This window comes from Polypterus senegalus, chromosome 6 (genome assembly GCF_016835505.1).
Source record: "Polypterus senegalus isolate Bchr_013 chromosome 6, ASM1683550v1, whole genome shotgun sequence".
In the NCBI taxonomy this organism is placed as follows: Eukaryota; Metazoa; Chordata; class Cladistia; order Polypteriformes; family Polypteridae; genus Polypterus; species Polypterus senegalus.
In genome coordinates this window covers 2,832,218-2,858,336 of record NC_053159.1, presented here as the reverse complement: position 1 = coordinate 2,858,336, position 26,119 = coordinate 2,832,218, and the positions used below count along the sequence as shown (strand labels likewise).

Below are 26,119 nucleotides of genomic sequence, written 5' to 3'. Positions count from 1 at the left end.
TGGGATCGGCTCCAGCTTCACCGCGACATTCCCTGGATAAGCAAGCCAATGCTGCTTTCTATTCTGCGTCAGCGTTGCCCACGTAGCCCGTGGCGTATCTGTGACGCAGCCTGACGCACACCTCCTCAAAAATGTGTCTCGTCCATATGAGCCTTACGCAGACCCTATGACTCTGATTGGCCAGTTTTGGTAACCGTGTATTTCCTGAAATGCGTTTCCATGTGTTCGTTTTCCTTTGGAAGTCCGCAAATGTTTGAAAAAGTAAAAAAAAATCTGAGGGACAAATATGTTGGCCTACGGAAGGCAATGTGTAGCGAGAGAGCGGTAGTCCTGGAGTGTAAAAAAACTGGCTGCATTTTAATGGATTCTTCACTTTTCTTGTACGGTACAAACAGTGTCAACTAGTGTTCAGGGCACGTGCATTACGCAGATGTACAAACTACTTTCATTGGTGTAGGTTTGACACAGAATTATAAATTGGGCTTTAACAATATGGATGGATGGATGATGAAAGGTTCTTCTGCTAAGCTTGTTGCTCTTCCCTAAAATGCAAAACTTGGATCGCTACCACTTGTAGAGCCAAACACATGAGTGTCAGGATGTCTTGGTCCTAAAGCTGGACATCATCTAGTCATTTTCCACAAATGTGAAACGAGCCGCGTCTCAAATGCAATGAGATCCTGAAATCCAAGCCCGCCTGCCAGCCAGCCAGCCAGCCAGCCAGATGACCTTCTCCGTTCTGTGGACGTGTGAGCTCATCACGCACAAGAAGTGGCTTTCAGTTTTAAGAATTCTGTGCGATGTGATTCTCTTGTCATGAGCCAACCTACTGTGTATATTCAGTCGCTTGTCCGTTCACTGAACACCAACAGCCCCTCTAGTAACGTCCAGCACGTGGGGTGTGCACGTGCGTCCCTGCACTTTGGCCGTCCTTTCTATACACGCGCTGATCGCGCCAAGTGCACCCCCAGGACGCTCGTTTTAAAAAGGTAAATCGGAGCGAATTATGAAGACAGAATTAAAGCCGTTACGTGAACGGACCCCCGTGGAACTTGAAGGTGAGAGTCCTCGTTCCTTCTGGAAGAAAGGCCATCACCCGTCCTTGTGCCCGGTCCTCAAACCGTCCGTGAGCCCCTTCAGCTGAGTGGACCGCAGCCAATACGTCACCCAGCGCTTCGGAGACACGAACAGGAAAGCACTTGGCTTTTTTTTTTTTTTAACCCCCTTTTTTTGTTGCGGAGAAGATGAAAGCCATCTGGAAAAGACAGAAGTTACAGGATGCAGGATATATTTAGCAACTTGTCCTCTTTGCACTAATTGCTGCTAATCCGCATATGGAAATCTATATTTTCATGTCATGTCTAATGTCTGGTTATTGTATTTCAGTTGACAAATAAAAATTGTGCTCAGTTCCCAGTACTTTAACTTCAGAGATGTGGCGGGTTGGGGGGGGGGGGTCGTTGCGCTGAACCTCTAATTCATTTTGAACTGGGAGATGTCAGCCTCTCCGACTAATTAGACGGATTCTTGTTTTTTCTTTTTTGATAATAACGACTAACTGTAAACAAATACAGTAATATGAGGCCAGTGCCCGTAGAAATTGAAGGAATGAAATGAAAAGCGAGCCTCAATGTTATAGAATGAGAGCGCCGAGAAACCACAAATGAAACCCTGACTGAGAGACGGAATATAGCCGTCAGAAGATGAAAGTGGCGCGGAGCGGCTAAGACGACGTCCTTGTGGAATAAGAGCACAGCGCAAAGAGTCCACCGGGTGAGGGGCACCGTCGGCCTGCCCGATGAGGAACTCGAAAAAGACGAGTCATGTAGGAAATGGACCTGCGCTGGAACAGGGCACAACTAGTCAGAGTTCGGGATCACAGGACCACCCTTTTAAATCCTGTCGTCCTGCCTCAGAACCGACAGAGAGGAACCGGGACATAGATGGGTTGTGGTCGAGGGCGGTAATGACAGACTCGAAAAACAGAGAATGTTTGGGACACCAACTGGGCCATCCACTTTTATTCATCCAAGGATGAGGAAAAAGAAAATATATAAACAAAACTTTTTAAAAACGACGCTTATATTAAGTTAAAAAGTGTACCAAAAAGTAAAAAATAAGTCCATCAGACATCATTCGTTATAAAATAAAATAAAAGGTGGGCGCTTTTGCTAAGATTTTAAGAAGTGTTTTTTGAATGTTGATTGATGAAAAGAGCCCACGCTTTTATTTTACGAGTGATGTATGAGAGACTTATATTTTACTTTTTAGTACACACTTAATATAAGCGTGGTTTTTAAAAGTATATATATATATATATATATATATATATATATATATTATTTTCAAATTTTTAGTTTTAGTTCTATCCGTTACTAGCACCATCTATTGTTGAAATACTGAACTATTATTACTATTATACTGATCAATTAATCAATTAATACAAAAAACTGTATTGTCGTTGGAAGTGAGTGAGCGTGCAAAATTTCAAGTCATTTGGACAATAGGAAGTGGGTTAAATATCGATTACAAGATTTGTACCAGACAACAAACAAATGAAGTTAATATAAAGTGTGATAAAATAAAAATTAAGGCGCAAAACAACGTAAGTAGTGCGTCTTGGTGCTTGGATGGAAAGGTCTCAGGGTGGTCTGGCGTTTAGAAAGCCAAAAGTGACGCCTCCTTCTGGGTCTCCTGGGATTTACAGAAAGGGGCGGAGCTACTTTCCCTCACCAGACGGGCTCTCGGTGCTGTAAGGGGAAGAAAAGAGAAGACTGTATTAGCAGCAGCGCCCCCTCTCGCCCCAGTGGGATATTACATACCTCGACAGAGCAACCAAATCCCAGATGACCGGCAAAAATCGAAAGAAAAACCAACAAAGACACAAACAAAAGAGTAGCAAATAGAACTTTCTTTGTTTAAGATGTATCTGTAGATTGAATAAAGAAATTAGCTCCTAGTTGACCTTTCATCTCATCGCGCAGATGAACTGGAGGTCAGAACCTTGTAGGCTACGGTCCGTCCAGAAACACGGGACATGACTCTAACAATAGACCCAAAATGTGACAGTAAAATATAAATATAAATGTAATCAACTTGAATCAGAAGTGAGCACAACCCAAAACCCCCTTGGCCGCTGTTCACTTTGTATTCCCCGCCAGTCTAATTCTACCGGCACGAGGAGCTTCTTTTTTGTGTGTTAGTTAAGCTGCCCCTGACAAGTGAGGATTACAGCAGAAACATGGAGGGGCCTGATGTCATAGCCCCGCCCACACCCATGTCTAGCCTCTCCCGCCTTCTGTAAGACTGACAGCTCAAGTGTTTGTTACCCGCCTGTGTCAGAAGTTTATGATTCAGTTTCCCAATCAGACCCCTCCATTAAAACCTTGAACCAGCTTTGTAGTGGTTGGCTGTGCTGAATCGATTAGGTGCTCTGACTCATCCAGGGTTCCTCTTCTAGCTGAGGGTCAAATGCTTCTTTTACATCCTTTTTGTTAATTTCTGAACCATTAATTTATGTTAATATTTCTGTTTTTTTATATTTTAATCTGGATTGTTTAATATGCCTTGGTTATGTTCCAGGGGTTTTTGGGAGGTCCCCTAAGAGTTGGGGCCACTTGCCAGTTATCAACAGGAACTGGTATAAATCCAGAGGGTCTCCCACAGTTCCTGGTGGTTCATTTCAGATTTTCTTGGGAGTTTAGTGAGCATATCCTTGTGTTGTTTGCTTTTGGAATTGCCTTTACAGTTCGTGTATCCTCTATGTGCACTTCAGAGCTTCACTGTATTGTGAGGGAGTATTTTTGTTAAGGATTAATCTTTTATTTTATAAGGACTCTGGGCGCACCCCATTACTAGCCAGGGTTTGAGGCTGATATCCCCCTCTAGTGGTCATTTTTGAAAGTGTTTTTATGACTTGCTTTAGCACTCCAAGTTCATAACATTAGGAAGTGCAGCTTGTATTTTGTACTCAAAGCTAACATTCTCCATAACCAAATGGTGTTACATTTCACAAAGATGACAATAATAATAATAATAATAATAATAATAATAATAGGGTGGGGATCGATCTGTTCTTAGCATAATTCTTTTTTTTTGTAAAAACTTGATTGCTATGTATTGATTGTAATAAAATTAATAAATAAATATAAAAAAAAAATAATAATAATAATAGGGCATCTATCTGTTGGACGGTGACGATGAGGGCATAATAGTAAGAATGTTAATAATCATTGTCACCAAAATCACAATAGCAGTAACAAAAGAACCCACTAAAGCGTTTTCATGGTAAATTTCAACCAAAGGTCTTTCTTCACACAGAGGACCAAGACAGGGAGATTTAGGGGCCGTTCAGAATTTGACTCCATGGTATTTGGAGAAGTTAGGATAATAAGAGGACTGATGAGCTTTATTGACATGCAGTAAGTGAGCAGGTGGTCTGGCAGACAGTGGGATGTTAGGGTCCTTCAAGACTCGGCTTGATGTTATTTTGGAGAAATTAAGTTGAGATAAAATTGACAACCTTTGCTGGGCCGAAGCGGCCTGGCCTTGTCGGAATTGCTCCAATATCCTTATTAAGGTTCTCCCCCTGGCAGCAATACATTGCAAGAGAGAAACCAACCCAGGGTGGGTTCATTTTCGAGACCCCCTCAAGCACCCACCCACACTGGGGTAATTTAAGCTAACCTCTATGATTTTGGAGATGTGGGAGGAAAACTGGAGTACCTACCCAGTGTGGCCAGAAGGGGGCACCATAGAGTCCCAGCCACAAGTGCACAGACACTGTCAAGGGTTCAAATGACGTGTATTTTTTTATTGTACAAACGCACATTTCTCGGGTTTTTCGTCAGACACACAAAGTCTTCACAAGCACAATTCCAACAATGAACTTCCTCCACTCTCCTCCAGGCAAGTCTCGTCTCCCACCCACTGACTCCAACACCTTGATGCAGGAGAGGCGGCTTCTTTTAAGCTGGACCTGGGAGTACATGATGTGCCATCCGGCACATTCTAAGTAGAGAGGACTTCTCGCAAAAGTGCCCTCTGGCTGCCCCCTGGGACCCTAACCAGAGTTGCCCTTCTGAACTTCTTCTTCTTTCGGCTGCTCCTCTTAGGGGTTGCCAGAGTGGATCATCTTGGTCCATATTGTCCTGTCCTCGTCATCTTGCTCTGTCACACCCGTCACCAGCATGTCCCCTCTCGCCACATCCATAAACCTTCTCTTAGGCCTTCCTCTTTTCCTCTTGCCTGACAGCTCTATCCTTAACAACCAACAAACCCCAATAACCGGGGTTGCCCTTCTGAACTACAGCTCCCACGATACCTTGCAGGTGTACATAATGGTACCAGGCTAGAGAAGGACTGACACCTACCCTACTAGGTGGGAACTAAACTGTCCCACTCCTTCCATTTGATGGCCTGACTGGGATTGAAAGTGCTAGCCATGCTGGCCGGGTTACTTCTCCCACTGCACTGCCCATCTACATCACTCTCCAACCAAGGCAGGACCCTGGTGCATCCATGTCGCCCTTCACACCAGAAAGAATCCACAGCGGACCTTGCAGACTTCATGTCGAGAGGTTGCAGGATTTGAACGCCGGACGCTGGGTCCATGCAGCAGACACAGTACAGATTACACGCCACCGCTGCTTCTTCAATTCTGATGTCTCCGTCAGCGTGTCTGACCAGCAACTCTGAGGCTGCAGCATTTCATCTGAAGAACAAATTTGCTGAATGAATGGGGGCCGCAATGCCCACCATTTGTTTAGAGAGGCAGTGATAAGGATAATCCAAGATGAAGCCCAGTGAGGATTTGAGGTTTGTCCTGTTTATTTTAAAGGCTTGAATGGCGGCCTCAGCTTAACACATTCACTGCGGAGGACCTTTGAAGCTGGTGACCTCGTGACGTACGGCAGTCTGAAGAGCTGATCCGAACCGGAATGCTTCCTGCCGTCAACAAGTCGCTGGAAACAGGAGACATCACCACGAGGGAGATCTTACACCAACAAGCCCGAACAGAGTCCTCCGTGAGAGAGAGGAGGTCTTCACACTGCAAAGGTGAAATGTTCACTTCAAAGGGTCTTCTGTCCCGTGGCCTCAGAGATTAGAGAGAAATCCGATCAATCGGCGCTTCACGGGGAAAAGGGGGGCTGATGAGCTGGGACAGTGACACCGACTCATTGGGCCGCGCGTGTGTTGTGTCTGTGACACCGAGTCATCTGTGACGTGTCACACACAGTGGAGAGCAGGGGACACTCCTGAGGACCATTTCCTTATTTTATTTTTTTTTCCCCTAAAGTGCCCACCAGTTTGCTGCCCTCTTCTAGTTGCCTTTCTTGTTAGTCATATTTACACTTTATGAAGACGAGAAGCCACAAAGTTAATCCCCTAAGTTTTTTTTTTATGTTTCTTTTCATAATCCCACATTGAGGAAAGCGTATCAGTTTACAGACCCCTATGGAAATGTAAGAAGAGACCCACTCGGTGAATACCCACATTCATTAGGAACAAAAAAACATCCTCCTGTGCACGCAGTGAGCTAGACGCCTAAGGAAGAGCAGAGGACCGAGAAGAAGAAGAAGAACAGGAGGAGGAGGACATGAAGGAAAGGCAAAGTGAGCCGAGTCCCGGCCAGGCCACTGCAACTGACTGTTAGGGAAATGTGGCCCTGAGATGACACAGGTGACTCTCCTCTTTGTAGTTTTAGACAGCATCACTCCAGAAGGGAGGCTGGTACACTGGTGAACGAACGCCCAGGCCTTACAGATCCCGCACTCCTGGGTTGGTGTCTTTGTGCAGTTTTTACATCCCCCTCATGCCTCTGTGCTTCTGCTTCAGGTGCTTTTTACATTTTTTTGTCCCACTTCTCCAAAAATACACAAGTGACATTAATTGGCGATCACAGATTGGGTGTGTGTGTGTGTGTGGGCCCTGCCGTGGACTGGGGTTTGCTTCCTCCCGTGTGTTTGCCGTCGCCAGGCTAGTCTCAGTTCTAGAGGGGTCAGCGCCAAAGCCTCACAGATCCAGCATCAAATCGAGTTTGCATCTTCTGTCTGTGTGTTTTGTCCTCTGGTGTTACGGTGCCGTCCAACATCTCTAGAAACGTGTGGGTTATGTGGACCCGGGGGTCAAACTGCATCCCATCTGTGGTTTTTTCCTTATGATTAAGGATGTGCAATCTTGGGTCAGTTAAGTGGGTTTGAGAACGGACCCCTGCCCAGGGATGCTTCCGATGCTGTGAAGTGTTGTTGTCTTATCCTATTATGGGATATCATCTGCTGTTGAATTCTGCTCTGTACTTGTAATATTTCTATTGTACTATTGTATTGTATTGAGGATGACTTCTGTTCTCCTCTGTGCATTGTGTCCTACCTGGAAAGGGGTCTCTCTTTAAACTGCCTTTCCCAGGGTTTCTTCCATTTTTTTTCCCCAACAGGGTTTTTTTTGGGAGTTTATTTTTTGTCATCTTAGAGACTATAAGCTCTGGGGGTATTTAGCTGTCAAAAGTCAGGGCCTGTTAAAGCCCATTGCAGCACTTCTTGTGTGATTTTGGGCTACGCAAAAATAAATTGTGTTGTCTGTGTGGACTTTGTCTTTTCTCTCGGTGTGTTTGGATTTTGTTTGACTATTTTGGTTTTTGTTGCGCATCTTTATAAAAACGTGCAGGTAATGTTAATTGGTGATTCCATAATGACTCTGCGTGTGCATACATGGAACGAAATAAAAGGTGCTATAAAATCAGTAGATAGATAGATATGAAAGGCACTATATAATAGATAGATAGATATGAAAGGTGCTATATAATGATGTGAAAGGCACTATATAATAGATAGATAGATATGAAAGGTGCTATATAATGTTGTGAAAGGCACTATATAATAGATAGATAGATATGAAAGGTGCTATATAATAGACATAATGAAAGGCGCTATATAATGATGTGAAAAACACTATATAATAGATCGATAGATGTGGAAGTATACTACATTGATGTTAAAGGCACTATATAATAGAGAGATAGATACAAGAGGCACTGCGTGTTTGATTATGACATATTTAGTGCTGTTTACCTTCCCCACTATTTGTTTTTCTGTCTTCGTCATTTTCACTTGAGTGCGGAGCGGCGTCTTCTGCAGCGGTTGGCAGCGGGCTGTGTTGTTAGGACAGAAGCCAGCTTATTCTAGTGGAATTTCCTGTCTGATTTTAATTTCCCTCTTCATTCACCAACCTAGACAGAAAAGCTTTTTAATTACATTTAAGGGGTGGGGGCTTGTCTTTTCAGGATATTATTATTGTTATTGAGTGCTTCCTCTGAGGATGAATCTGTTGAGTAAAAAGTCACGAGGATGGTGGCTGAGTTGGGGCTTGCAGAGTTAATTTTCTTTTCTTTTTTTAATAACTCTTTGTTTTGGAGTTTGTTTGTATTAATGAAATGCAGGGAGAGAGGGGCAGAAGCTGTTGGGTTTTTTTAGTTAAAAAAAATAAATAAGAAGAAAATTACTGTTTGCAATTTGCACAACTCCAAATGAACTTGAGGTAGGCCTCTTAAGAATATCCGGCTTTCCCAGTCCTAAACTGCTACTCTCATATAAAGCTTTATTATTCATTCAGATTGTCATACAATTGGATGTTAGGGCCACACATTTGGCCTCAGTGGAGCTCCAAGATGCACCAAGCAGGAACCGATACACTTAATCCATCTACTGTATAATACATATTCTTATGTAGACTTCATGACACAATAGTCCACAAGTATAGAACAAGAGTGAATAAATAATAAATCAATCAATCAATCAATCAACATTTATTTATATAGCACATATTCATACAAACAAATGTAGCTCAAAGTGCTTTACAAAATGAATAGAAAAATAGAAGACACAATAAAAAATAAACATAAGTCAACATTAATTAACATAGAATAAGTAAGGTCCGATGGCCAGGGTGGACAGAAAAAACAAAAAAAAAACTCCAAAGGCTGGAGAAAAAAAAAAAAATAAAATCTGTCTGAATCAGTGTAAGCTGCCCTAAATTGGGGTGTTCCTAAGAAATGTTCTGATTTATTTCATGAGGTAGAAGTACATAATAAACAAGAGCAGCTGCCTCAAACGGAGCCGTGCCTTCATTGCTCATCTGCTTTTAAATCCACTTAGTCCAGTTAATTAATTGCTTTCAACTAAAGAGAGGAGGTGGAGATCTGCCCCCCCTAATTTCCGCCACCTAACCTGCCCGTGCACAATTCTAAAAAAAAAACGAAGTCCCAGATCAGGGTGTTCAACTGGGATCCTGGTGGGCTGCATCGGCTGAAGGTTTTCCTTCCAGCCACTTTCTTAATGTTACTAATTTAACATAAAGCTTATACCTTCATTGTGACTGAAAAAAAGTGAAAATGAACTCAAGAGTCTCTGTGTGTGTGTCTGGTTGCTCTGCCTCTGTAATACACCATTTAGTATGGGATTCGTAAAAGCAGTGCTGATGTTTGTGATACGCCATCTGTTGGAATGAAAAATGTCAAATATTTTATTACTACATTACAGAAAACATTCCAATATATGGTGCACTGCAAGTGTTACTGCTGGATACATCCAACCAACAGCAACTCCCAAATGCACTGGAATCAGGAGACCCACCCTAATAAAAGGACAAGTGCGTGTGTCTGTTTCTGTGTATATGTATGTCCATCTTGTTGCTAAGGTTAGGAAGACAGATGGGTAGATGTAAAAGGCACTATATACTAGATAGATAGATAGATAGATGTGCAAGGCACAATATAATAGATAGATAGATAGATGTGAACGGCACTATATAATAGGTAGATAGATGGATGTGAAAGGCACCATATAATAGGTAGATAGATAGATAGACAAAAGGCACTATATAATAGATAGATAGATGTGTAAGATGCTATATAATAGATATAATGAAAGGTGCTATATAATGATGTGAAAAACACTATATAATAGATAGATAGATTGATAGATAGATGTGTAAGGCGCTATATAATAGATAGATAGATTGATAGACAAAAGGCACTATATAATAGATAGATAGATGTGTAAGATGCTATATAATAGATATAATGAAAGGTGCTATATAATGATGTGAAAAACACTATATAATAGATAGGTAGATTGATAGATAGATGTGTAAGGCGCTGTATAACAGCTTCTGAATTGCACCTCTGCGTCTGTCTAAGCACACCCAGCCAGTGCCCCCGTGTACACGTTGGGCCCTACACAAGTCCTGCCGGTAAACACTCATTTAATTAATGGCACATTACAAGCGCTTTGGGATTCCGGGAGGGTTGAGCCCCGCAGGTGTTCTTTCAGCCACTTCTGCTGCCTATTAGTTTGGTTTTAAATCAACATCACCAACACTAAGGAGGAAAAATGAAAGCGGCCGACTGCAGATATGCCACTCTGTGCGCACTGTACTCGAGGGCAGCTTCTTGCCAAAGATAAACTGATTATTTCCAGTTGTTTAAAAAACAATAGGAAGCGGGGACTTGGGAATGCAGTAATATTGTGTTGGATGAGCAAACAAATGTTAGCATTTGAAGACTAACAGACGTGCGCAGAAGAAGCACATTCGAGTTCTGCGTGCCCAGTGGGATTAAGCCTAGTAAAGCAGGTAAATGTAGCCCTTGAACTCTCCAGGGTGCTATTCTTTTGTTCTGCCTTTGATGATGGAACAATAGAGCTGTCACGGTGATGGAATAAGCCTGCCTGGTCAATCCCCCGTTCGCAGGGTCTGCTGACTGTACGAGGACAGCCCGGCCGTGGCTGCGTATAATCAGAGCTCTGGGGGGCACGATGTCAGTGCGGCTCCGTGAAGCGTACAGCCTACCTGTCTTGGGGGGTGGTGGGGGGGTTTAGTTACTCCATGCTACTATTCCACACAAAAAAGTGACCTGAGGATGTCAGCTTTCCTGTGCCTCCTAACAGCAGGTACTGACCGAGCACTTCACTTTAATGGCGGTCTGCGCTGCCCCTTTCCACAGTGAGCCTTGCTTACCGTTGATGGCACTTTCGCACAAACACTGTCTGACCATTTCATCTTCCATTTTCTACCAATAATAGGATCATTGTGGGAATGAGGCCAGTGCCCATCATGGCAACATCTTGTGCTGCCCCAGTTATTACTGGTGTGATATTTTTTGGCATTTGTAAGGACTGTGGACCCAAAGGCATAAATGTTTTTACGCCACATGAACATTTCTCAGGTAGACTGGGATACCTGGTCCACCATTTTGAAGAACTTTGTAACTTTGTTCTGGTAGTTGATGTTTGGCAATGGCGTCCCTGAATTCATGACATTCACCATCAGGTTTAACTGCTTGAATGATGTTTGTGCGCCCCTGACTTTGTAAAATGTGTGCCAGAACTTTTTCATTATTTACATTTGTTGCTTTTATTCTGATTTAAATAATAAAAATATATTTACAAATCCGCAGCACAGGGTTAACAGCCGGCCTCAATCAGCACATGAATTCAGTCTACACTCCCCTGCCCCCTGGTTACCCCTTCGGAAGATTTCTTTTCACCTTTCATGACGCCTCGTTAGCTCCGCGCTGAAGACCCTCTGCCGACTGACCCTCTTGAACTGCTGATGTTGTGCCACATTGTAACGGCTGACATCCCTGACTTTATTGCATAACTAGCTGACCCCTGCAGGCTCCGCCCGCGTCGTAGTGGAACGGGACTAACTTTAAAAATCAATAAACTAAAAGGTACGCTCCAAAGGTGGAGCAACTCGAACGGAGCGAGGAGGGCCCTGCCCGGCTCCCTACTCCTGACATCACGCTGCCCACTCCCCTTGGCCCACAGCCTCTGTCTCGGATTAGAGTGAATATATCGCAAGTGAACACTGATTCTTAGCGTGAAGAGAGAAGTCGCAAAATCAAATGGAATGTTCAAACACATTCTAGAAAAAAAAAAAACGATCTAAATCCGTGAAGTAGTTCTCTCATTCGCTAGCTAAGTGGATGTAAGATACGCCCCTGAGGCTGGCGCGTGAGTGAGGAGGATCCCGTCCCCTTCCTCTCAGCCCACTGCATGTCTCTTGGATTCATGCAAATACATTGGTACCACGAACTGTGATAATCAACCGGAATGTTCAAGCAAATTCTAGAAAAAAAAAACCGATCTAAATCCGTTAAGTAGTTCTCACATGAAAAGCGGACATACAGACAGACAGATAGACAGACGTTGGATTCCATATATATATATATAGAGAGAGAGAGAGGAGAGACTGGAATATTAACAAGTGTGAGCTCGGGTCCGAACATCTTCAGGCTAACACCAGCACAATAAAGTCCCACACAGCACACAGTGCCCCCAGCACCAATCACCCTCTTCACTGGCCTCTCTCTCAATGTCCGTGGGCTGCCTCTCCTCTCCTCACGGGAACTTCGTCCTTCTCCCGCTCTCGACTCTAGCTCCCTGATTGGAGTGAGGCGGCCCCTTTTAGTCCCACCCAGATGTGCTCCAGGTGCCTGATGACACTCTTCCAGCAGCACTTCCTGGTGTGGTGGAAGTGCTGCCTTTACACCCAGGAAGCACTCCGGGTGTTGCTGGAATGGATCTTCCCCCACCTTCCCAGGTGTGGCGGAAGTGTCAATCTCCCGGTGTCGAGCTCCACGACGCTTGGTGCGGTGGACACGGGCTCCATTGTGCTTGAGCCTCCTTGCTGCTTCCTCGTGGTCCCCTCAACATCCAGGGCGGCCCGGGGGGACGTATAGACCACCTCCCGGTCCTTCCAGGCGTCCCGGCTGGGTCTGACCCCCAGCCTCCTGTGACACAAGTCAGCAAATGTCCGCATGGCATGATAGTAAGGCGTGCTTGGGGAATAAGTGAACTGTTTTGAAAGTTGGAGAATTTCCAATATGGGTCTGTTTATTTCATCAAAGACAGACGTGACACGTAATTTGTAGCAATGTTATATTAAAAACACTGTGATAATAGAACTTACGTGTTTTACAGTAAATGAAATTGTCTTCAGAGCCAACAGATTTAAGCCGATTGATAAGGTAAACCAAATAAAATGAAGGAATTCATCGTACTCCGCTTACTATGGAAGATGTTTCATGCAAAAATGAAAATCAGTCCAACATGTTAACAACATGGCAATGCAGTGCATACGCACACGGTGCTTTTTAATTTTGTACTGTCCACCTCTAGAAGACAGGAATGTTTAGAAGAGGAACGCCTCAAACCCCAAAGATGGCGCCCTTTGCTCTGCCTCTTCACGCTGATTGGTCATTTGATCACATTGAAATAAATAAATGAAATAAATCGCTAAAGGAACATGCAATACGTTTGCTTTGCTTTTAGTTATGACATGCGATCTACAGACATGGCATGATATGCTATGCGGTTTTGCTTTTGTATTTGAAACTGACACGAAAATCACCTACCGCAGTGAAAAGCAGTCGGCCATTTTGTCCGATAAGTTCTTAATTACGACACGATAAAACTGTGGCACACTGAAGCGCACCGCACGTGTATTGTAGAGCATTGCAATATACAGTTAGTTTTAAGTGGGTGGTGTCATTTTGGCACCCGCTGTCTCCCATAGTTTACTTGATGGCACTACCGCGGTTGTTGGTTGTCAAAGGTTTATGGCCAATTGGGGCTCATATTTCTTGAACACAGTACTTTTGTAAGACGTAACTTTGCAAATGCAAGAAGCCGACATAACAGCAACCGCACATTTGTGTAGCGTGTTAATAACTCGGATTGGGGATTGTTCTACCGTCAGGAGCGGCAAGTAGAAAGAACCTGAAAATTAATCAGCAGTTGAGGTGGCGTAATATGTATTTCTGTTTTAAGACAGATGATTCTGAAATTTTGCCAGCACTTTTCAAATGGGAATTTGTAGAAATTTGAACTGTTCAAGATATGTCTACGGAAATTGAACTCTCCCTAGCAAATTTAACTGAAGAAGAAATTTACCAAATTTCTGTGATCCGGACCCGGAAAAGCGGCAGAAAATGGGTGAATGGGTTTGAAAACTTGCCAATATTTTTTTTAATATCAATTTTTTCTTAATAGATTTCAACTATTTGACATTTGTCAATCAAAATTGAACTTTCCCCCTAAAAATTCACTGAAGGTAAAGTTTTCCACGTTTTCAAGGAAATCAGTCCGATGTGAACCCAGTTGTTTCTTGTAGTCAGACAGACAGACATGACAGTGACATGAAGTGCCGGCACATTTTACACAAAAGTTGATTAGAATTCCTCATGCGGTTATTCACCATTGTCCTCCAATTACTCACGTAAAATGCAAAAGCACCTTTTGTCGTCCTCATTTGCTGCCCTATGGATTGATTTCTTAAAAACTTGGTACACTTATTCTTCAAAGGAACATTTTCCTTTTTTGTTGAGATATCTCAAACACAGCATGCCATTCGAATGTTTGAAATCTGAAAAACTACCACTAATAAAACTCTTGAAATATTTCAAAATCATCTATTCTGGGCAACCTCAATTCGTGATAAATATTCTCTTTTGAACTGAAGGCCCGCCTCTCTCCCTCACTCATTGGTCAAGAGTCCAGTCTGCAAATCAAAAGTGTGAAGGGGCTTCCTGTTTGAGGACTTGTTTCATTTTCTAGTGTTTAATTATTTAACAACACTTAAGAAAAAAACATGTGTGCTTTGCACGTTGTCAAAATAGCCTTGAATGATTTGACGTGTGGATTATGCAACACAATATTTTGTTCATGGGGCGATTTTGATTTTGTGTACTGTTGTCCAGTGATAGTTAACATTAGGTCCCGTTCTATCAGAAACTTCATGTCCTTTCTCTGCCACAACTAACAAGTAAATGGGGTAAGTAACAGATAGGAAAAATATCATTTTTGGTTGGGCTGTTTTCATACAGAATGGCAATAACAAACCTTGTGATTCAATGGGCTGTAATGGGGATCAGCAGTTCCACTCTCTGCCCACCCTTTCGTGGCTTAAGGGTCCCGTCTGCAATTCAAAACGTCAAATTCACTTGAGCGCGCTTCACTTTCATGCACTACTCTGATTATACAGAAGTATTCATTTACCAATAATTTACCACGATATGCCACATGGGGCAGTCACGAGGCTGTGTCTTCCGTATTCCCTTTGTGGAAAAACTCTCTTGTGGATTGGGCGACTTAAGTAAAGGAGATTTGTATTCACAGACTGTTTAATATTGTTTACTGCTGGGCCCCATTGGAACTCATCGTATCAGAAAGTGAGTTATCTTGTCTCACCAGAAACAAACACAATGAAAAATGATTTTTGTCCATCACTGCAAACCACAAGCGCTATTAACAGATAAAATAAAATCATCCTAATTTGGAATATTGCTTTACAAAAGCAGATTTAACTGGAAACACCTTTTTGTTTCTTTAAAAGAGATGGCTAACGTAAAAGAAACAGGTTGAATATTTTATTCTCCATCTGTTTAAAGTTATTGTTAAAACCTCTTTATATAAGCTGTATATATATATATAGTGGAACCTAGGATTGCGAGCATAATTCGTTCCAGAAACGTGCTTGTAATCCAAAGCACTTGTATATCGAATTTCCCCATAAGAAATAATGGAAATTCAGATGATTCGTTCCACAACACAAAACTATTCATATAAAAATGATTAATACAAAATATAAAGTAAAAATACATCAAATTAACCTGCACCTTACCTTTGAAAAGAATCATGGCTGGTGTGAGCGAGTTTCTAAACTCTTTTGGGATTCCCCCTCAACGGGACGGCATACGGAAGAGCATCCCGAAGCAACCGCAGGCTCCAGCGCTGTAGCAGTTCACCATAAAAGCGAATCTGAAAAGATTCCGGATAAGCTATAAGTGCCTGCCGTTGATGGCTGATACAAGGAACATTAGAAACGCAGGGCACAGTACTACTTGGCCACCAATCTGGCCCGACCCTGCCTGACTGTTGTGTCTGTGTATAGTTAGTGGCTGATCCCACTACAATAAATAAACGTGCACTTCCTGTTTCAAGCTGAATAAAGCTGGTGTTGCTAAAGTACTGAGACTCAGCTAATTGTTTTGGGGTGCATGACAGGGACTCACACGTCACAACACACGCACGTGGTCACAATTTTATAGTAAGCAGTATACGCTCGTATGGATGGTTACTATACGAGTGAGGCACGCCGACTGAGACCGAGAATGGGAGACGATTACCCTCAATCCCGCAGCGAGAGAGAGAAGAACCATCAGCTCAGTTGTGATCAAGTGACGCTCAGCAGACAAAGCGCATACGTACTACTCGTATTGCAAGACCTCGCTTGTTTATCAAGTCAAAATGTATTAAAAATTTTAGCTCACTTTGTAAAACACTCACAATGCAAGTTACTCACAATCCAAGCTTCTACTATATATATATATATATATATATATATATATATATATATTATGAAAGGAAATCCTGGGACGAGACTTTCTCAGAGATATTTTCAACTCCCGCAAGAGATAATTTCAGGTCCCGTGAGACGAGACTTTTTGCCAAGTCCCACCCTCCTCTCAAACATTTACAACCACGCCCACCGTTCAGTCACTTCTCATTTGTGTGAATGCTATTGTCAAACACAGTTCCTGTGGAAATAAAAGACAAAGAGTAGAACAAAATTAGATCGTCCGAAAGACGATCTATGATACACATGCAGAGCAGGTTGGAGATTGCATTGGTGATAACAAACCTAAATGATTACTCTGTGAAATAATGGAACAGTGAAAGAGATCGAATATATGGACATATGTGACATGATAGTAGTATGTAGATATTGTTCAGATTTAAACTTTAAGTCGGAGACTTGTAGGTCGTCTAATTCGTATTGCCATCAGGGAAAAGTTGTGCTTCTTCCCAATGAAGAGGTGTATCTGTGAAAATTAAAAGATTTGTTGTTTGGTGAAAGTGAAATCCACATACGAGAGCGAAAGAGATGTGAAGTGGCTGGTGTGTAGAGCAGGCAGGGGGTTGATGAGCGAAGCAAGCAGGGCGTGAAGCCCCCTAGTACTGTGTATATATATATATATATATATGTGTGTGTGTGTGTGTGTATGAATGTGTATATATATTGTTGTTGTTCAAATGAAGTGTTGAGGTGCCACTCCCCTTACTTGAAGTAATGACTTGAGACAAAATAACGGACACATGATGAAGCAAAAAAAAAACAAAAAGCAAAGCTCAGCCGCTGGCAGCCGTTCGGAAGCTCCAGAGACCGGTGAGGCTTCAGGGTCGGAGCTCCGTTGGCTCATCTTCTCCTTCTGGGAGCACCCTGCTTTTATAGCTCATGGAGGGGAATGGGCGGAGTCATTTGCCCTCAGTGGGCGTCTTCACAGAGCTATGGGTGGAGAAAGACACAAAAGAGTCAGCAATTGCGCCCCCTGGTTTTCTGGGTTTGGGAGTGTTTACCTCTGATGAGCCTGGAAAGCGACCTTCTGACATGCATGCGTGACAATATTTATATATATATATATATTACTAACTTCATATATAGATTAATATAACTTAATAATAATAACTTTATATATACGGTATATATAGTGAGCTGCAAACTGAAGCTGGTAAGAAACAAGCGACGTGAGGGCTGAATTGACTGCTGCTGCCTCAAGGCCACGGGACAGTGCAGCTGGCCTTAAACGCTGCTTGCCGCAGCACACACACCATTACTGCAGTCTATTATTTCCTAATCGAAGCTGGTCCTGTATTCATGCCTGCAGCTTTCCCTGAAGAGACGTGTTTTTCTGGTTTAAGCTCCTGATAGAGGAGCGAGAGGAGAATTTTTCCCACTGCTGTCAGGTCCTGTTTGCGTTTCACTCGCGCTTTTTCCTTGATACAGTCTATCATCTCCCCGAGTTCAAAGAACGTCTGGCTGCAGGTCTTTGTCAAAAGACCAGTTGAAGATCTTTTATGTTTGAGATGTAGACTTTCTTAGGATGACTTTGATTATTTATTTATTCCACTTCTCTTGTGTGATAGTGCCAATATTTTACGAGAAACTGCTCAGCTTGCTCTGAAATTCATGTTGCTTATTGTAGCGCTTTTGCCTTTGAAATTTTCTGTTTGAAAGTCCGTTTTTTTGAAGTCTCTCTCTCTCTTTCTCTCTCCCTCTCTTTTCTTGTTTCCTCAGCCCCACACCATTTATTCCCAGCATTCCATCCTCCGATTCCGATTGACATGCGTCACCATGAAGGACGATACCATTATGAGCCTCACTCCTTGCACGCAATGCACGGGTAGGTGTCACGGCACTTTCACCTCTCCTTCTGTTGTGAAGAGTGTGTGTGTGTGTGTGTGTGTGTTTGAAGGCACTAAAAGTAATGGGACCACTGGATGGTATGAGAGTTTCACTGTGCAGAGTGGCCCACAATGCTGTATGATATTGTCCACCCGCCGGGCCATTTTGGAAATTCTGTTGTGTTTCTCAAGTGTCTCAGTCCACTAGAAATCCCACCTGATTATCTCTGTGGGTCAGAGCTGGAGGGAGTGCACAGAATGGAGGGCAGAAAGGGGTCTCGGCAGAAGAAGACGTCCCAGAGATATCCGTCCATCCATTTCAAACTTGCTTAATCGAGTTCAAAGTCACAGTGTAGTCACCCTAAACTAGTGAGCAGTACATCAAGCAGAATCGAATTGATGAGGTGATCAGGAAATATTGAAGGAGTTTATTAACCTTTTGAGTTTATGCAAACAAAAAAGATTAAGAGATGACTTCATGGAATTGCTTCAAATTGGGAAGGGAATTAGTACAGTGGATCCCAGCTAGTACTTTATACTCAAGAATATGAAGACACAAATGGAAATTCACACAAATGTTAGGGAAGTGTTCTCATCACACAAAGAACCGCATTTACATGGAAGAAGAAACCAGAAAGAAGGGTGGGCAGTAAGACTTAGGGGCCCTCCAAAATCTGACCCAACGGAGAAGCTAAGTGAAGAGGACTGATGAGCTTTGTTGGGAATATAATATAATATAATACAATATAATATAATATAATATAATATAATATAATATAATATAATATTTATTTATGGATGTGGTGAGAGAGAACATGCAGGTGATGGGTGTAACAGAGCAAGATGCAGAGGACAGGAAGATATGGAAGAAGATGATCCACTGTGGTGAAGCCTAATGGGAGCAGCTGAAAAACAAGAATAATATAATATAATATTAGGATGACATGGTGGCGCAGTGGTAACATTAAGGAGACCAGGGTTCATGTCCTGGGTCATTCCAACATGGAGTTTGCATGTTCTCTCTGTGTCTGTGTTGGTTTTCCTCCAACTGTCCACGGCATGCAGGTCAGGTGGATTGGCCGTGTGTGTGTGTGTGTGTCTGCATAGTGCATTAGTGTATTGACGCTGTGATGGACTGGCGCCTTGTCCAGGGATTCTTCCTGTTTTGCACCCTGGGGTAGGCTCCTGCCCCCAAAAGGTTAGAAAATGACATTATTCAATATGATATAATAGAATACAATGCATTACAATATTATATAATATGTTGTGGAAACACAGAAGGGGTTTAAGTAAATAAAGATTAAGATCTAACATAATGAAATTGATCAAACTTATGACTAGAATTAGTGCCGTGGATCCCAGATATTACTTTATAATATATCTCCTTATTCTCGACAAAGAACTCAAGTTGAAAGGCATCTTCTAAGAAATGTTACAAACGTTTATCATCACACACAGAACCAAAGACCAGAAATGAAGACCAGAGAGTTGGGGGGACAGTAAGATCTAGAGACCATTCAAACTTTGACTCGATGTTGCTTGGAGAACTTAGGTAGAGAGGATTGATGAGTTTTGTTAAGCTTATTGGCCGAGAATAGGATAGAATAGAATTGTAGCCACCCATGTCCTAAACCTACATTTTAAAAATATATGGTCCAGGGGAGCAAATGACATACCAAATGATCACTCCTGCACACGTTCTTCCTCATTCATACAATATCAGTGCAGAGTTGATTATCAGGATCTCTGCTCAGGGTAAAGGGGGTTTAGAAAATGGATGGAGAATATCATGTAATACCCTCATGTTCCTGAATTAGATTTGACAATGTTATGCAATAATATATTATAGCAAAATACAGCACAATATCCCTGTGACCCTGAAATATCTAAAGTGCATTTGAGAATGTAATAGAATAGAATGCTACTGTAGACTTCACAAAGCGTGTCCCTGACACTTGTGACTGCCTGTTGCCCTTAAGTGGGCGCAGTGAGCTCTAAAAGCAGGTAGCTGTCCATGGAGGCCCATGCATTAGCGGGAGCCCTTGGTGCCCACTTTGATTCTTTGCCTTATGTCTGGTGCCTTGCTCTAACACCGTAAGTCAGGCAGGCACTGTGGCTCAGCAGTTATGGCTTTGACCCACAAACCCTGTAGTTCTGGGTTCAAATCTCACTACCGACACTGGGTGATCCTGAGCAAGTCACTTCACTTTTCTGTGTTCAAACTGGAAAGACAAAAGAAGTGGAAGCAGTTGTATCCTAAACAACTTGGGTAAAGGCTTCAGCCAGGTAAATAATAATAAAGTGAACCTAGAAAATCTGTCAATGGGAAGGCGTAGCAGTTAGCATTCCTGTCTCTTAGCTTTAATGCCTGGTGCCCTTATTCATGGCACATGACTTCTATCTTCTTTCTTTATCCTTGTGGGTTTTTTTGGGGGGTCTTCTACATCAAGAAGATCTCCATGTCAGGTTAATTGACCACACAGGTTCTTCTGTGTAAATGTGGCCGTGGCTGTAAGTGTGCCCTCTAGTGGTCTGGTGGCCCATCTGTTGTTAATTTCTTATGACAGCCAACACCCACAAGATGCCTGCCAGCTCCTAGTGAGTCACAAATGGAAAAAGTGGAATCAGAAAGTAATCTAACCGAGCAATGATTGGATTGTGGGAAAGCCTGGAGGAAAGTCATGAACTCATGGAGAACTTGCACACTTCACAGAAAAGACAGCGCAGTTGACAATCAAACCTGGAGCCGGTAACATCACCCGCCATGCCCAGGAGGGATAGGTGCCCATTATGAATCTATACATTAGAAAGCAGTCATTGAAATGAATGCACCGAGGTGATCCATCCGAAAACAGCAACTGAGGGGTAAATGGCTTAGTTGTAACCTAAGAGGGTCAGTAAAATGCCAGGCGGCAAGACTAAAGTTAGTAACATTTGTTCAAAATCTGGCTGTTCCATTTAAATTCACAGATTCAAAGCTGATACATACCCGGCGCAAGGCATGAACGAGGCTATTCATCAAAAAAAAGGCTGGAAGTAGGGGAAAAATTCTGTCACTGTGCTTTGGCTCGCTGATTAATGTGATTTGATCTTGACAGAAGACCCCTAATTCATCAAGACCTTGATCTGGCTGTCTTTTTCGTTGCCGGCGCCAAATTTATCTAATTACATGAACATTGCACAGCAAATTAAGTGAGGTGTCATTTGTTGTGAGCCAGGGAGCTTTATTATCCACTTGCAGCTTCATGTCAAAGGTTTGCTTCTTGATTGCTAAACATGACACCTCCATACATTCCCCTTTATCATTGTTTGCATATAACATAATGAGAGCACAGGTTATTTTGTCATAGCTGTCATAAAAGAAACAGTGGGGTGCCTCTCGTTTTGTGCCTTGCAGCGTATGCACAGGACAGCCGCTTTATAACTTGAGGCATGACAGCGCAGTGCTGCCGTGGCGACGACGGCGCGAGACCCTTCTGTGTGACTTACCGAACTGGTGCTGGCGGAGACCAGGACATGGGGGTCAGCAGGGCACATGTTTATAGCGTCTTTCACCCTTTTCTATCATGAGGGCTTCTCAGCTGCCATTTCAACTTAGTGTTTTGTCACTTAAAATGTGGACTGGCGAAGCATACAAATGAAGCCGGTTGAAGTCATTTTCCCAGAATCCACTCGGTGGTTTAGGATTTATTTACTTTATTTGGAGAAAAAAAAGAAGAAAAAAAACGCTCCTCAAAGTCGTCTAAAAAAATCACTTTGAACGTTCATCAGGATGTTCAAGCCGTGGCAGGGAAAGGGCAGCTCCTCTCCACCAGTGGTCAGGTCAGCTGGGCTTCTGGGCAGGAGGTTGGACATGTCAGTGGATTGTTTTTGTGATCTTTTATTCAATTGTGTGAAATGTTCATTCTATGTAGGCCGTAAAATGGGCCGCCATCTTCTATAGAGACGGCACTGGTGCCTGGAAAGGCTGCTGCTTCTTTTAAAACTGAACTGGAAAATAGTGAACATTAATAAATAGATAGATAGATGTGAAAGGCACTAATAGATAGATAGATAGATAGATAGATTTCAAAGACATTTGTGGACACCAGGGGGAACAGCAGCTCCCCCAAAACAAGCGCAAGTTAAAAGCACAGTCTTTTTTTTTTTTTTGAAGGAAACCCTTCCTTATCAAGAGTTTCCCACCACCCAAGCCACAAGTACAATAAAGCACAGGCACAACTCTTTGTCTTCTTCCTCTCTTTCACTGCTTCTTCCACTCCTCCTCCTCCTCACAAGTTTTGGCTACCTTCATCCCAGCTCCTTTTATCTCCCTCCGGTCTTCCATACCCCCTGTAGTAGGGCTCCCCAGTTCCTGAGGCATCCATGGAACCCAACAGGGCTGAGTTATTGAACTCCATGTCCCATGCTGCCCTGTGGGAATGTGAGGCTCAGTTGCAACTCAGGAAAGCTGCCAGCTAGTGCTCTAGAGGAGATAATGCCCTGTGTTCACATTCTCACCTGGTCCTTCCATTCTGAGGGTGTCTGCCTTGCTTAGATGTGGCCTGCCAGGTCAGGAGAGCAGATGTGAGAGCCACTCTCTTGGTCTTTGTGTGCATCTAACAAAGTGCATCTTTAGTTATTTGGTACCATACATACATCCCACACCATGGGGAGGTAGGATCTTCAGAGATGCCTCAGAAGATGATCTGTGAGTGAACGCTGACTTCTGGCAGCCTTCGGATTCCATATCACTGAGGGGCAGGACTACACGAGTACCAGACGTGACCTAAGCAGTCCTCCAGAGTTTTCTCATCCTCCATTCTAAACAAACAGACAAAACAAAAGTTAGCTGCAGAGTCATACTTAATTGCTTACCCAGGACACACCTGTAAAATGCTGTGCAATGACAGATGTAATGCGTATGTCTCTGTTATATGCAAGACAGACAGACAGACAGACAGACAGATAGATAGATAGATATGAAAGGCACTATATAATGATAGATAGATGTGAAAGGCACTATTAGATAGATAGATAGATAGATAGATAGATAGATAGATAGATAGATAGATAGATAGGAAAGTAACAATACATAGATTGATAGGAAATGCACAGTATAATAGATAAATAGATAGCTATGAAAGGCACTATATGATAGATAGATAGATAGATAGATAGATAGATAGATAGATAGATAGATAGATAGATAGATAGACAGGAAAGGCACAATATGATAGACAATCCCATAGAAACCGTAATTGAGTTGCACGATTGCCCATCTAAGGGTGTTGTCCTCACACTGGGTGGGATTGTGTTTCCCAAAGGGACAGGGTCCTAGGCTGTTGTGGTTTAACCCTTTCCCTTACATGTCAGGTGTCACGTTATTTTTCTGTATAGCTTCTGTGTTTCTCCTCTTCTCTCTTTCCTGTCTCAATGTAAAGTATATTGCTGTCAGAAAAGCTTCCCTGCAGCCCATGATTCAAAGCAGCCTTTCTGCACAGCAGATTAGGGATGTCACTGTATGTCACCGCCTATCTGTCTCCTCCTTTTGCTCAAACTATTACTCCGCTCCCTGCCACTGCTGCTTCACACCGTGGCACACTTTGACCGGGTTTCCTCACATGAAGTGTCCAGTTCAACAATTCTACTGTCTCCTGTTTTCCTGAAGTTAAAAAATGGAGGTGTCAGACAAACTGCCACAGTCTGCAAGCAATGACTGGTATACTTGGATGAGTCAGCATTGCCCGAGTCTCAAACATCATTGCAAAGATTCCCCGAGGCACAACTGGGGCCAGAGGTCATGGCCTCTACTCGTAGCAGCACAGAAGAGCTTGAGCGGCTCTATTTTAGCCTGAGCAGTGAAGCAAATTAACATGCAGGAATGATGAGAACATGAGAGAGATGAAAATATGAAGCCAACGTGGTAACTCCTGGCTCTCATTTGCACTTTTGTAACTTTAAAAGCTGAAACTCGATCAGCTATTCATGCATGATTTACCATAACTGGTTTGATTAATTCCCACAGCACATATAGTCGGACAGCAAGTGTACTTTATGAAATATATATGGAGTGAATCAAGAGACGATCCTAAACACTAACCCAATGCCTATGTGTGCGTCTCTGTGTGCAGAGAACTGATGCCTGCACAACGTACTTATATGAAGATGAATCTGCGTGTCTGCATATCGAAGTACCTTCCATTCATTTCATGTGCTGTATATACAGTAGTACACACTTAGAGGGTGGCACACTGATTAGCACTCAGGAGCCATTGTTTAATGTTTATGTGCAGTCTGCACTCTCTCCACGTCTGTGTGGATTTTGTCCAGACAGTGGAGTTTAATAATCAAAAATGTGAATGTTAGCTCAACTGGCAACTCTGAACTGGCCCCGTGTGAGTGAGAATGCGCTTTTGTGTGACTATGAATGAAATGAATTACACTTATGTAACACTCTAGGCTCTCAAAACAATTTACACACAGACAGCAGGGAGGCACCAGCGTGACCCCTCTACCTATATGATGCAACGGCAGCCATTGTTACGCCAGTACGCTCACCACGCTTTGGCTATTAGGTGGTGAAGAAGTGACAGAGATAGTTAGGCAATAAAGGACAGGGGATAATAAGGGTGCCAGAATGACCAGGTCATGTTGGGCAGTTGAGGCAGAGTATCAGGGTACACCCTACTCTTTAGGAAAGACGGCCAAGGATGTCATAGGACCACAGATAGTCAGGATCTCAGTTTAACTCTTGATCACAGAGTGTGTGTGTGTGTATTTATTTATCTGTCCATTTATGTATTCTTGTATTTAAACGGCTTCTGTAAAAAGCCTCTTTGTTTACCACTTAATAAAGTGTTTAACATTTGCCTGCCATTGAATTAAGAAGCCCTCCATCTGTCTGTCTGTGTCCTAAGGATGACGGCAGTTTCTAGAGCACAGTGTCCGTGTTACTGCACTGTGGTATTGGGATCCACACAGGGTAAGTGCCCCAGGCCTTACCACCTCTGCCCTGATATAGACTGGCATTCCAATCTAAAAAGTAGAAAGAGGTCTAGAAAATGGATTAATGAATACTGTGTTATATCTATCCATCTGTTTTTGAAGATATTTATTCCAGTTTAGGTTTATGGAACCAATAGCATGTTCTGGCTGCATATAATATAATAATATGTCTGTGTTCTGTATGGTTGCTATATCTCTGTCATTCCAACAGATGGTGCATCATAAACATTTATAGGAATAAAATGGATTGCATTTGTCATTCCAATGGGTGGCACATCACAAACATTAACACTGCTTTTACAAATCACATACCAATTTATTAATTTGCAAAAAGACAAACTTTCCCTTGAGGACAAATATCCTATCTATCTATCTATCTATCTATCTATCTATCTATCTATCTATCTATTATATAGTGCCTTTCACATCTATCTATCTATCTATCTATCTATCTATCTATCTATCTATCTATCTATTATATAGTACGTTTCACTCTATCTATCTATCTATCTATCTATCTATCTATCTATCTATCTATCTATCTATCTAAACTTCATGCAATAGAGGCATATGCACTGTATTTGTCATTCTAACAGATGGTGCATCAGAAATGTGTGTAGTGATGTATTTAATTGCTTCAGATATATGAGTTGTGCCATCTTTTGGAAAGACACATGCATGCATTTTATTATGACAAATATTTGTGATGCGCCGTCTATTGGAATGGAAAATGCAATTACAATGCAATGTACATGCATTACAAACTACTGTACATTCCAATACATGGTGCAGTGCAAACATTAATGCTGAGGTCTGCACTGATTTCTTAGATTTGAACCCGTCTTAGATGGGTAGCTCAGAAAGTATTAGTATATGGCTATTAATTTGTG

At 42.5% G+C, this 26,119-nt stretch overlaps 1 protein-coding gene across 2 annotated transcripts in view; it reads left to right on the top strand.

Moving 5' to 3' along the window:
• Window positions 1–26,119, top strand: part of gli2a (GLI family zinc finger 2a) — a 240,026-nt gene that overhangs the window by 127,540 nt on the left and 86,367 nt on the right. The window contains exon 3 of one of the 2 annotated variants that reach the window (XM_039755278.1): window positions 18,136–18,241. The exons of the other annotated variant lie outside the window; for it this stretch is intronic. Within the exon in view, the coding sequence (XP_039611212.1) occupies window positions 18,136–18,241 (106 nt within the window). The remainder of the gene's footprint in view (window positions 1–18,135; window positions 18,242–26,119) is intronic. 2 annotated transcript variants of the gene reach the window in all.